At 45.5% G+C, this 14111-nt stretch overlaps 1 protein-coding gene across 1 annotated transcript in view; it reads right to left on the bottom strand.

Annotated features, from left to right (window-relative positions):
- The window catches only part of LOC124795543 (serine protease snake-like), a 141802-nt gene that overhangs the window by 59603 nt on the left and 68088 nt on the right, over nt 1-14111 (bottom strand). The window contains exon 2 of the mRNA XM_047259616.1: nt 4191-4382. Within this exon, the coding sequence (XP_047115572.1) occupies nt 4191-4382 (192 nt within the window). The remainder of the gene's footprint in view (nt 1-4190; nt 4383-14111) is intronic.

The following is a 14111-nucleotide window of genomic DNA, read 5'->3' as shown; positions in this document are numbered from 1 at the left end:
CACAGCCCACACCATTGTGGAGCCACAGCCTGCACAGTGCCTTGTCGACTACTTAGGTCCTTGGCTTCGTAGGGTCCGCGCGTCACTCAGTTCCTACATCAGCTGCCAGCTGAAAGCGGGACTCATCTGACCAGGACACGATCATCCAGTCGTCTAGGGTCCAACCGGTACGGCTACGAGCCCAGCCCAGGACAGGCGCTGCAGGCGATGTCGTGCTGTTAGCAAAGGCAAAGGCGTCGCTAGTCTACTGCCGTAGCCCATGAACGCCAAATTTCGAAACACTCTCCTAACGGATACGTTCGTCGCACACCCCACATTGATTTCTGCGATTATTTCACGCAGTGTTGCTTGTCTATTACACTACTGGCCATTAAAATTGCTACACCACGAAGATGACGTGCTACAGACGCGAAATTTAACCGACAGGAAGAAGATGCTGTAATATGCAAATGATAAGCTTTTCAGAGCATTCACACAAGGTTGGCGCCGGTGGCGACACCTACAACGTGCTGACTTGAGGAAAGTTTCCAACCGATTTCTCATACACAAACAGCAGTTGACTGTCGTTGCCTGGTGAAACGTTGTTGTGACGCCTCGTGTAAGGAGCAGAAATGCGTAACATCACGTTTCCGACTTTGATAAAGGTCGTATCGCGACATTGCTGCTCGCGTTGGTCGAGATCCAATCACTGCTAGCAGAATATAGAATCAGTGGGTCCGGGTGGGTAATACGGAATGCCGTGCTGGATCCCAACGGCCTCGTATCACTAGCAGTCGAGATGACAGGCATCTTATCCGCATGGCTGTAACGGATCGTGCAGCCACGTCTCGATCCCTAAGTTAACAGATGGGGACGTTTTTTGCAAGACAACAACCATCTGCACGAACAGTTCGACGACGTTTGCAGCAGCATGGACTATCAGCTCGGAGACCGTGGCTGCGGTTACCCTTGACGCTGCATCACATACAGCAGCGCCTGCGATGGTGTACTCAAAGACGAACCTGGGTGCACGAATGGCAAAACATCTTTTTTTTTCGGATGAATCCAGGTTCCGTTTACAGCATCATGATGGTCGCATCCGTGTTTGGCGACATCGCGGTGAACGCACACTGGAAGCGTGTATTCGTCATCGCCGTACTGGCGTATCACCCGGCGTGATGGTATGCGGTGCCATTGGTTACACGTCTCGGTCACCTCTTGTTCGCATTGACGGCACTTTGAACAGTGGACGCTACATATCAGATGTGTTACGACCCGTGGCTCTACATTTCAGCCGCGCGGGATTAGCGGAGCGGTCTGAGGCGCTGCAGTCATGGACTGTGCGGCTGATCCAGGCGGAGGTTCGAGTACTCCCTCGGGCATGGGTATGGGTGTTTGTCCTTAGGATAATTTAGGTTAAGTAGTGTGTAAGCTCAGGGACTGATGACTTTAGCAGTTGAGTCCGATAAGATTTCACACACATTTTCTACCCTTCATTGGATCCCTACGAAACACTACATTTCAGCAGGATAATGCACGACCGCATGTTGGAGGTTCTGTACAGGCCTTTCTGCTGTCCTGGTCAACTCATTCTCAAGACCTCTCAGCGACTGAAAACGTCTGGTCAATGGCGACCGAGCAACTGGCTCATCACAATACGCCAGTCACTACTCTTGATGAACTGTGGTATCGTGTTGAAGCTGCATGGGCAGCTGTACCTGTACACGCCATCCAAGCTCTGTTTGACTCAATGCCCAGGCGTATCAAGGCCGTTATTACGGCCAGAGGTGGTTGTTCTGTGTACTGATATCTCAGTATCTATACACCCAAATTGCGTGAAAATGTAATCACATGTCAGTTCTAGTATAATATATTTGTCCAATGAATACCCGTTTATCATCTGCATTCCGTCTTGGTGTAGCAATTTTAATGGTGAGTAGTGTAGCACTGGCAACCATACGCAAATGCCGCTACTGTCGGTCGGTAAGTGAAGGCCGTCTGCCACTGCGTCTGTTGTGAGAGATGATGCCCCAGATTTCGTATTCGCGGAATACTATTGATACTGTGGATCTCGCAATATTGAATTTCTTAACGATTTCCGAAATGGAATATTTCATGAGTCTAGTTCCAATTACCGTTCCGAGATCAAGGTCTGTTAATTGCCGGCCGAAGTGGCCGTGCGGTTAAAGGCGCTGCAGTCTGGAACCGCAAGACTGCTACGGTCGCAGGTTCGAATCCTGCCTCGGGCATGGATGTTTGTGATGTCCTTAGGTCAGTCAGGTTTAACTAGTTCTAAGTTCTAGGGGACTAATGACCACAGATGCTAAGTCCCAAAGTGCTCAGAACAATTTGAACCAATCCGTTAATTGCCGTCGTGCGGTCATAATCCCATCGGAAACGTTTTCACCCGCCAACCCGCTGCACTGTTAAACCGCGCGCACGCGATACTGTAGTTCAATTCTTTTATCTTGGCTGCTCGCGCATGCCCACCCAGACGCGAGAGATGCTGCGTTGCCAGTTGTACCCGCCAAGAGAAGCAGCGCCATAGTATAGTTCGCAAACTTACGTTTAGTGGGGAGCGTGCAGTTTATGAAGTAAAGCCAGCACGGCCGCATTAACCCTTTCGCTGCTACGGAGACGTGCTCCCCGCATTCCGCGATGTGCGCGATTTTGTCATCATTGCACTGCTCGCCTGTGTCGACACATGGTGTTTCGACTGCTTTGACACACTTTATCATTCGATTTCACAAAAACTATTTGGCCCAAAAATTCGATTTTTACACATCTTCTTGACTGATACCTTTCCCCCATAAATGACTTAATTTTGTTTCGAAGTTCAACGCAGTTATTGTGCAGCATTAGATGAAGTAAACCATTGCACGAAATTTTGAAGAGTTTGCAGAGGTAAAAGTCCATAGCGTATACTTTCCGTATGGTCGATTTTAGTTGCCACTACAAATTTCAAAAAATTACATTCAAACGAATACAATTCATGAAGTAAGACACTCCGATATTGTTTTAAATAAAGAAAATATGAAGCACCGAACAAGGTTTGAAGTCAGAACCTTTTGCTTAGCAGCCATACACTTTTTTCTCTCATTTTGTTCGATTTTGTTCGTTGCATCTGCTCCGGGCGGACGTCGTAAGACATCCGTTTAAAAAAATGTTCAAATGGCTGTGAGCACTATGGGACTTAACATCTATGGTCATCAGTCCCCTAGAACTTAGAACTACTTAAACCTAACTAACCTAAGGACATCACACAACACCCAGTCATCACGAGGCACATCCGTTTAAGTTCATTGTTGAACGATTAATGGTTCAAATGGCTCTGAGCACTATGGGACTCAACTGCTGAGGTCATTAGTCCCCTAGAACTTAGAACTAGTTAAACCTAACTAACCTAAGGACATCACAAACATCCATGCGCGAGGCAGGATTCTAACCTGCGACCGTAGCGGTCTTGCGGTTCCAGACTGCAGCGCCTTTAACCGCACGGCCACTTAACTCAGTTTTTTTTATTATTATTATTACAGAGGGCAGCTAACCCTCTGACCAAACACACTGAGCTACCGTGCCGGCGACATTTTAACCATTACGCTAACGCAGTCGTCATTTAATATGCCTCCTGGGAGACTTTAAAATGTCATGCAAAATACCGACAGACACTGTGGGTATGACTATGAATTACTCACGTTTCGTCGAAGTACAATAGGAAATAACCAATTACCGCTGTTCTTCTTTGCGAAAAAGCGGTTAGTAAGAATGATACAAACACCTTTCCTTGCTATCGCCTGAATTAGGAGGCTTATTGCTTGTTTGGTTTAATTAATTAATAGAATATGAAGCAATTGGTATAAAGAATGCTTTTTCCAAACTTTCTATTAAAGAAAGTCATCTATCAAGACATTGCTTACTTTATTTATGACTGAACGTTTCTGAAACTGAAGACACTCGTCCGTGCAGCCGAGCTCTGGCAACGTCGTTCTCTGTTCATTGGCTGACTGTGTTTTGTGACGTCAGATGCGCAGAACGAACCTAAACTCGGCCGCCGTCGTAAATGACGCGCACTTTAGCGCCATCTGTGTATGTGCACGTCGGTGTCGCGTGACTCTTCTCACCTGAGTGTACGTAGTGTACCAACAAAGATACCGAACCGTGCCCTGTAACGAGGAAGTGGCGAGCAGAGGCAGCGAGCAGCGGCGACTCACCGGCGGTGCTGGGCCTGGCCAGCCGGCTGTCGGGCTCGGGCTCCCGCGGCTGCTGTCTGGGGCAGCAGACGACGGCCTCGAAGCCTGCGAACCCGCAGCGCGGCGGGTCCCCGCCCTGGCGGAGCAGCTGCAGCAGCTCGGGGCAGTGGCGCAGCCGCGTGCAGACGCCATCCCCGGAGCAGCGGTCGCCCTCTGCGGAAAACACGGCGTCCGCCATCCTCAGTCTGGGTGCATCATACGCCGACCACGCTAACTACACTATCTGCCCAGTGAAATATGGCATCCCGGCTAAGACACAAGTAGAAAATATGGTCACTATTTTTTATAAACTTAAATTTGCCATATTTCGTGACAGTACCTTTTCCGTTAGACGTTTGCAAGCAAATATAAGTCTTGGCTTCAGTTGTCGAAGTATGATTCCACAATGCATCGTTGTCGGCTGCAGAAAATGACGTGGTTCAACGTGTTTCTCTCATTTTGGTGTTTCAAATACAGTTTCTTCCAATGTAGATTCTTCTTTTCAGATAATACAAAAATAATAGTTAACATAATTCAAAATTATTTATGACTGCGGCCTTCACATTGTTCTTCCGTCAACACACACCAAGAGTTAGCTTCCGACTCGATTGACTATAGTCAAAGACTACTCCAACGTCAAAGATATTTTACACAATCAGTTTCTTTGCAAAGGTCCCGAGTTCGAGTCTCGGTCGGGCACACAGTTTTAATCTGCCAGGAAGTTTCATATCAGCGCACACTCCGCTGCAGAGTGAAAATCTCATTCTGGAAACATCCCCCAGGCTGTGGCTAAGCCATGTCTCCGCAATATCCTTTCTTTCAGGAGTGCTAGTTCTGCAAGCTTCGCAGGAGAGCTTCTGTAAAGTTTGGAAGGTAGGAGACGGGGTACTGGCAGAAGTGAAGCTGTGAGTACCGGGCGTGAGTCGTGCTTCGGTAGCTCAGTTGGTAGAGCACTTGCCCGCGAAAGGCAAAGGTCCCGTGTTCGAGTCTCGGTCGGGCACACAGTTTTAATCTGCCAGGAAGTTTCATATCAGCGCACACTCCGCTGCAGAGTGAAAATCTCATTCCAGTTTCTTTGCTATTCTTCGATACATTTTCTAATAGTAATCAATATGCTTTTACTCTCAAAAACAGAAGTAAATTAACATATAATAAGACAAATTATAATAAATTGTGACAAAAATATAAGAAAACATTTTCAATTCAGTATCGACAAATACGGTAAAAAAATAACATCTCCCAGATCCATTACACCAGGAAGCCTGCTGGATGATATTTAGAGTTCGGGATCTGCAGCGGTAAAAACGGAACCCTCATAGCATCACTTTGTTGTCCGTCGCCAGTCCGACTATTAAAAGCCCTTTCTCTCACAACGGAACCCCCCCCCCCCCCCTCCTCCCTCAGATTTAGTTATAAGTTGGCACAGTGGATAGGCCTTGAAAAACTGAACACAGATCACACGATTACACTAGTTTTTCTGCTATTCGACTTTTGGTCTTCGTTGACTGGTATATACTAGGAGAGCAGGTGCATGCGTGCAACTGACGGTGCATGCACGCCCTCTATCGCAATGCGGGCCCGTGGAGTTAAGAATTGTGGTGACCACATAGAAAAATCGTCATCAGCTAGAAATTTTTTCGTTGTGAAGGTACTAAAGAAATCAACAGGTCCATGCCGTATCCAGCTGAAAGCCATCGTTTCGGCGAATAAATCCTCCCGTAGAGACACAATGCTCGACTATGGCTGACTCACTGCGAGTGTTCGCAAAGAAAACATTTCACCTCTAATGAGACGTCCAGCGACAGCTAATGTTATTATGCTGACACCTGAATTTTAACTCTTGAGTGCCTGCGCTCCGACACGGGGCGTGCACGCCGTATCACCATTACGCATGCGACTGCGCGCCCCGGAACAGTATTTCGAAGGCGAAACTCGACAGATGGCGCGCATACATCATTATCCTGCGCGCATGAGCCTCAATCTCAGTTGAGTGATTTCCGATTAGGTATCAGACGTACGCCTATTCTGTCATATCCTGTGAAGTACACAACTAGTAAACGCTCTTGCTACCTTTGCGATTGGATTTATGAACATGGGAATAATTCTGAAACGTATCATGTATACTGCGTGATCAGTAAAGTGATTCTTCACCTGCTGCATGACTTTTTATGCGACCTAACCAGCTTCACTACAGATTAACTGGAATGATCGCTAGCCTCCTACTTGACTTTATGTTACAACTTAAGCACACAAAAATATCCTCGGTTAGTAGAGGGAAAGCTGTTACATAACAAAGCCTAACTTAATCTCCACAGACTGCTAATAATCAAATTTTTGAACTATTTAATTTGGATGGGTCCTGAAGGGATAAGTCTTTAATACTCGGTCTAGTAATGACATGTCTCGAGTTCTCTTGTTTATTTACGGGTTCTGTGTGGTACGTACGAAACTGTTTCTCCCAGTGCACTCCATTGTTGCTTCCGTTCTACCGCGTGTTCTATAAGGTCGCATTGCGGACCCAGCAAGGTGTTCGAAAAACGACAACTTGTCATCTTTCAGAGTGAGAGAGATAACAGACACAGTGACGTTCCTGCGAGTAGTAGAACATGCAGTTTCCTGTTGTGTTTAGTGACTACAATGGTGCGAGTGGCTAGTTCAGACCTGACCAACAGCGGATATTTGTTCTTTAGTGTTTATCATTTCTGGAAGTATCTTGAAATACCTGATGTTAGTATACTCTCGAATATTCTAAGTTTGTATAAGTAACTGCACTCTCCGTCCAGGAGTTCAGTTCTGTCCTAGCTGTACGTTGGCGTCAGTAATAAACGTGCTTTCATTTCTAAGATTTATACTCCATTGACGACCCTGCCTTCGAATTTGGACTCGATTGGGATTTCGATGTGACAGCGTTTCTAATATACTGAGCACACCCATGGGTGCGGTTCTGACCCTTACAAGAGAATTTGAGAACTAGAATCGCCAACGATATGTCCACGAAGAGAAGCTGCCTAGAAAACTGAACGAAGAAAAATGTCATTAATCATAAGAAAAATTAAACTTAATCATCGATCAGGGCACCTAACTCTGACTCCAGCTGCAACAAAAATCAATTGAAACTTCCTGGCAGATTAAAACTGTGTGCCCGACCGAGACTCGAACTCGGGACCTTTGCCTTTCGTGGGCAAGTGCTCTACCAACTGAGCTACCGAAGCACCACTCACGGCCGGTACTCACAGCTTTACTTCTGCCAGTACCTCGTCTCCTACCATCCAAACTTTACAGAAGCTCTCCTGCGAAGTTTCATATCAGCGCACACTCCGCTGCAGAGTGAAAATCTCATTCTGGAAACATCCCTCAGGCTGTGGCTAAGCCATGTCTCCGCAATATCCCTTCTTTCAGGAGTGCTAGTTCTGCAAGGTTCGCAGGAGAGCTTCTGTAAAGTTTGGAAGGTAGGAGATGAGGTACTGGCAGAAGTAAAGCTGTGAGTACCGGGCGTGAGTCGTGCTTCGGTAGCTCAGTTGGTAGAGCACTTGCCCGCGAACGGCAAAGGTCCCGAGTTCGAGTCTCGGTCGGGCACACAGTTTTAATCTGCCAGGAAGTTTCATATCAGCGCACACTCCGCTGCAGATTGAAAATCTCATTCTGGAAAAATCAATTGTTCGTCCGGTTATCAGAGAAGAAGGTTACAACGGAACTGTGGCAAACGTGTGCCCATAAGTGAACAAAGTGAACCGAGGCAAAACACTGCACTTACCAAGGGAACACGTCATCAAACGGCCTGAATGGTGGAATGATATATTTGCCGATGAGAGCAAATTCAACCTCTTTTCAACTGATGGAAGAAGTATGGTGCGTCGAAAGCCAAGAAGACGAACTGAAGGTTGAGCCTTTGGCACCTACTGTAAAACATAGTGCAGGGAGAGGCAATGTTTCCGTATGTGGCTGCATCTGCGGGGAAGAGATTACTTTCAGTGACAGCACGTTAGACAAAGACGGATATCTCTGCATTCTGAAGCAAAACTTACACATGAGTGCAAAACAAGCTGAGGATTAGAAAAACATTAAAATTTTTACAACGTTATGGCCCAAAGCACGCATTATGCCTTGTTACAGAATGGCTTTTTTAACTCTTTCAGAGCTATTTAGACAACGCCTAATTCGCCAGACTTTAGCCCGATAGAGAAGAACTTGATAAAAGAGACAGGAAAACTATAATTAACGCAAAAGAAGAATTGGAGAAGAGCCTGAAGGAAGAATTGGAATCAGATGGAGCTGTGTACACCGCGAAAATCGTTGATAACTTCCGAGAACCTTTCGAGGTAGTCATAAGGCAGTTGGGGTATCCAACGAAGTCGTGAGTTCCAGTATTATTCCTGTTATCACCGAGCGAGGTGGCGCAGTGGTTAGACACTGGACTCGCATTCGGAAGGACGACGGTTCAATCCCGCGTCCGGCCATCCTGATTTGGGTTTTCCGTGATTTCCCTAAATCAATCCAGGCAAATGCCGGGATGGTTCCTCTGAAAGGGCACGGCCGACTTCCTTCCCTAATCCGATGAGACCGATGACCACGCTGTCTGGTCTCCTTCCCCAAACCAACCAACCAACCAACCAACCTGTTATCAAGAACAAATTTGTTGTGCCCGAATAGTAAAGAAAATATAGTGTTAAGAAGTGAAATATTATTTAGTGAGTTACTGTCTTATTGTGTTACTACATAAATTATATGCTATAGTTTAAATTCATTATGAGAATGCATTTTTCATTTCTCGAAATTTCATTTGTTTATTAAATGTATAAGTGAAAATGAAAAGCATACTTTTGTAGATACAGTGAAGTGAAACCCACTGTGTATTTATTTAGTTCTAACACACGATGCTTTATTCTTGTCGCTTGCCTCTAACTTACTGGATAATTTCCTCAATACGCAACAGTTATGGATACATCTTTCTCTATTCACAGAGTGTTGCATTGTGTTGGAGCTATGTGGAAAGAGTGCTGGCTGTTTCCTCGTACATTGCCCTGAGTTGGCGTCATCGTTAGCTATTGTTTCCTTGTGCCTTCGCGTAAATACTGACCGTAAAATGCGCCTCAGCTGACGTGCGTACGACGTGTTTAGCTGCAGGCTTCGACTCGTAATGGCCGAAGTCGTTAACGGCATCAGAGTATCGCTTCCCGAAGAAAGCCGAAACTGGAGTGAGCAACTTTAAACAGTTTTGTGAACTTCCTCCACCGCAGCATAGTAGACTACTAGCGGCAGAGCAGTTGAAACATCCCGTATTTTTTATTTACTATTAAAACAGTCTTGATCACGATTTATTTTACCTTGATAAATAAATCGTGATCAAGACTGTTTTAATAGTAAATATTTGTAAGACGTTGATCACTGCCTTTCCCGTAATGTATTCAAAAGTAATCCCGTATTTTATCGTGTGCATATATAGAGCTATGTCTGGTGTCACCATTCTAGACGGAATATCTCCTTACACTGTGAAGAGGTACAGTGCCACCAAAAGGTACTGGCAAACCTACCAGTACCTATACATTACAGAAAAACAAAACGTGATGCCTTTATATATGCCAGGTTCGAATCCTGCCTCGGGCATGGATGTGTGTGATGTCCTTAGGTTAGTTAGGTTTAAGTAGTTCTAAGTTCTAGGGGACTGACGACCTTAGAAGTTAAATCCCATAGTGCTCACAGTCATTCGAACCATTTTTTTATTTATGCTTGTTGTATTTATTTAAATGTACTGTAGTAAAGACATGGTTCCACTATTCTAATCCCTCACAGCAAAAATTTCAGTTTAAAAAAATAAATCAGTTGCTCTACACGTCAAAAAGTATTAGCATATCTACACAAAAATGAAATTGAAGTGGCTCTCTAATACACATAACTCTGCTTTAGTATCCTATGTGCATACCGTTGGCATTGATGATAGCTTCTGTACGTCTTGACATGGAACGAACCAAGTTGTGAGTAATGTCGACCATTCCTCTAACAACAACAAAATGGTTCAAATGACTCTGAGCACTATGGGACTTAACATCTATGGTCATCAGTCCCCTAGAACTTAGAACTACTTAAACCTAACTAACCTAAGGACATCACACAACACCCAGCCATCACGAGGCAGAGAAAATCCCTGACCCCGCCGGGAATCTGGGCGTGGGAAGCGAGAACGCTAGCGCACGACCACGAGCTGCGGGCTCCTCTAACAACACCGTCTGAAACTCCCGCTTCCCTGCAGAAGGAAGTTTTCAAGCTATTTTATCCAAGTGTGGCAAAAGATGCTCTATCGGGTTAAGATCAGGGCTTTGAGGTGAACCGAAAAACCTTCTTAGAGTATGGTATAATAATCATTCCCGAGTTCTCAGAGCCGTATGTTTAGTGTCGTTGTCTTGCTGAATGTGAAAGACGCCATCAAGAACCAGTTTTTATGCACTGCTACCTAAACGGCCTCGCAACACATCATTGTATTTATACAGGGTGTTCCAGAAGTGATGGTCAGTATTCAGGGATGTGACAGGAACACTCACTCGAAACAAAAAATTCAGTTAAACATGGGCTCTAAAACACATACCTTAAGAGCTATGAGCAAGTCTTGATCTTCGATACAGTCAAACAAATCTACTCTACTACCAGCTCTTTGCTTTCCATAGTTTGGGAAGTGGTAGTATGCATCACTTTGCCTGTCCGGTTAGCCGTTCGGTCTAACGCACTGCTTTCCAGGCGGGAAGGCGTGCCGGTCCCCAGCACACAACCGCCCGGCGGATTAGTGTCGAGGTCCGGTGTGCCGGCCAGTCTGTGGTTGGCTTTTAAGGCGGTTTTCCATCTGCCTCGGCGAATGCGGGCTGGTTCCACTAATTCCGCCTCAGTTACACTATGTCGGCGATTGCTGCGGAAACACTTTCTCCGCGTATGCATACACCATAGTTACTCTACCATGCAAAAATTGGGGTTAAACTCGTCTGGTGTGAGACGTTCCTGGGGGGGAGGGGGGGGTTCTACTGGAGGCCGAACCGCACAATAACCATGAGTTCGGTGTGGGGTGGCGGTGGGGGAGGGTGAACTGCTGTAGCCTGTTGTGGGTTTGTGTACCACTGCTGGATATGGCGGGGACGAAGACTCTCCCTCTAGATCCCCAGTTCCATACAATACATTTGATAATTTTCGCTACTTTGAGACGTAACTGCTCTACTGAACAAGTGCTCATGGCATTTAAGGTATGAAGTTTAGAGCACAAGTTCACTGGACCTTTTTTCCTTGTTTTCGTGCATACTACCATTTCCCAAAATATGGAAAGCTAAGAGCTTGCAGTAGAATAGATTTGTTTCACAGTATCGAAGATCAAGAATTACTCATAGCTCTTAAGGCATGTGTTTTAGAGCCCATGTTTAATTGACTTTTTTGTTTCGAATGATCGTTGCTGTCATATCGCTGAATATTGACCACCAGTTCTGAAACATCCTGTATAACCATGAAACCTTCAGTAATTGCCAAGTCATCAACACCAGAAGCTGCCATGTGTCCCCAAACAATTATACATCCTCTCTCATTCTCTACTGTAGGTATGAATGTTGCGATTGGAGCTCTGTATCTGGTTTGCACCACACTTTTCCCTCTCCGACAAATCCAAACAAGTTAAACTTGGATTCGACAGAAAATAGCACAGTATTCCAATCGATTTATTGACATAATCTTTGACGAACAACAAGCATTTTCTTCGGTTAACTTCCGAAATAAATGGCTCCTTTCTGGGAGGTCTGCCACGAATATCAGCGGCAATCAAAATTTGCTAATGTTCGAGGAGTGATCTATTTGTTGGACGTTGACTGAAAGTCGAATACAAACGACCTTGCAGTTTTAAAGGGCTCTTTTTGAAGAAGACGAACTATCCTTCAACGCTCCATACCTTTAAGAAATCTTGGATGTCCAGATCTGCATGTATTGCTTGTTGTAGTAGTCTCTTGAAACTTTTTAATGATTGCCCGTGATGTCTCGTGCGAACAAGACGCAGCCAGGGAAAAAGCACCTGTGAAACAGAGAGTCGCCACTTGCGCGAGTTCCACCGGCGCTGAGGATGAAGATATCGACTTCGCCTCGGCCAGTTGCCGGCCGAGTATAATGCACCGATGACCGGACGACAACGGACAGAAGCCTACACGGAATTCAGTAGAGCAGTACTCGCCCACTTGGTTGTAGATCATCGTCCAGGGCTGACACAGACAGGGGAGGTCGTTCAGTGAACTCTTAGAAGTGAACACACAGTTGTTTTAATTGCATCTGCTATGTACTGTGCGATTATCTGCACTTAGCCATTCAGGGCCTTTTTTGTGTTACATGACAAGCAGTGTTGCAGACTTCAATATTCAGGTACCCACAAAGATAAGTAAAGCTTTTAACTCATTTGTGTGACTTTGCTACTAATTTCACGAATCACGGACTCGACCTACCGTAACAACAGTGGCCAATCGGCCTCCAAAGCAGTAGCGACGAGGTCTTTACAAAACTGGCGACGAGGGTTTACAAAACTGGCGACGAGGGTTTGCAAAAGCCCACATTGTTGTATAATTAACATTAAGTCCTTTACCTGTCTTACAGTAACTTTTACCCTGCGAATATAATAAAACCGCATTGTTGCGGAACAACACGGAATGCTCCTTCCCCTTTGGACTCGCCGTGACAAGTGAACGCCCCTTGCACTGGCCGTCAGACAAGCCACTGAACCTTTTGTCAACTCCGATTGCACAAATCTGGTACGGGCGGCGTTGTCTGTCAAGCGCAATAACAAACGCCATACAGTGTGACAATACTTGTTTTAGCAGGAGGTTCCCTCATTTAATTGATTACATCTGTTTCTGTTTGTTGGGAAAACATTTTAATATTCCAATTATTTCCTTTATTAAGTCAGAATTATGTTGTTGTTGGTTTGGTGCAGCTCTACATGCTACTCTATCCTGTGCAAGCTTCTTCAACTCCCAGTACCTACTGCAACCTACATCCTTCTGAATCTGCTTAGTGTATTCATCTCTTGATCTCCCTCTACGATTTTTACCTTCCACGCTGCCCTCCAGTACTAAATTGGTGATCCCTTGATGCCTCAGAACATGTCCTACCAACCGATCCCTTCTTCTAGTCAAGTTGTGCCAAAAATTTCTGCCGGCCGAGGTGGCCGAGCGGTTCTAGGCGCTACAGTCTGGAGCCGCGCGACCGCTACGGTCGCAGGTTCGAATCCTGCCTTGGGCATGGATGTGTGTGACGTCCTTAGGTTAGTTAGGTTTAAGTAGTTCTAAGTTCTAGGGGACTGATGACCTTAGAAGTTAAGTCCCATAGTGCTCAGAGCCATTTGAACCACTTTTGAACCAAAAATTTCTCTTCTCTCCAATTCTATTCAATACCTCCTCATTAGTTATGTGATCTACCCATCTAATCTTCAGCATTCTTCTCTAGCACCAAATTTCGAAAGCTTCTCTTCTCTTCTTGTCTAAACTATACATCGTCCATGTTTCACTTCCATACATGGCTACACTCCATACAAATACTTTCAGAAACGACTTCCTGACACTTAAATCTATACTCGACGTTAACAAATTTCTCTTCTTCAGAAACGCTTTCCTTGCCATTGCCAGTCTACATTTTATATGCTCTATACTTTGACCATCATCAGTTATTTTGCTTCCCAAATAGCAGCCGGCCGAAGTGGCCGAGCGGTTCTAGGCGCTACAGTCTGGAACCGCGCGACCACTACGGTCGCAGGTTCGAATCCTGCCTCGGGTATGGATGTGTGTGATGTCCTTAGGTTAGTTAGGTTTAAGTAGTTCTAAGTTCTAGGGGACTGATGACCCCAGAAGTTAAGTCCCATAGTGCTCAGAGCCATTTGAACCATTTTTGAACCCAAATAGC

The sequence above is a fragment of the Schistocerca piceifrons genome, chromosome 4 (assembly GCF_021461385.2).
Source record: "Schistocerca piceifrons isolate TAMUIC-IGC-003096 chromosome 4, iqSchPice1.1, whole genome shotgun sequence".
NCBI classification, from domain to species: Eukaryota; Metazoa; Arthropoda; class Insecta; order Orthoptera; family Acrididae; genus Schistocerca; species Schistocerca piceifrons.
This window is presented reverse-complemented; position numbering and strand designations above follow the sequence as displayed.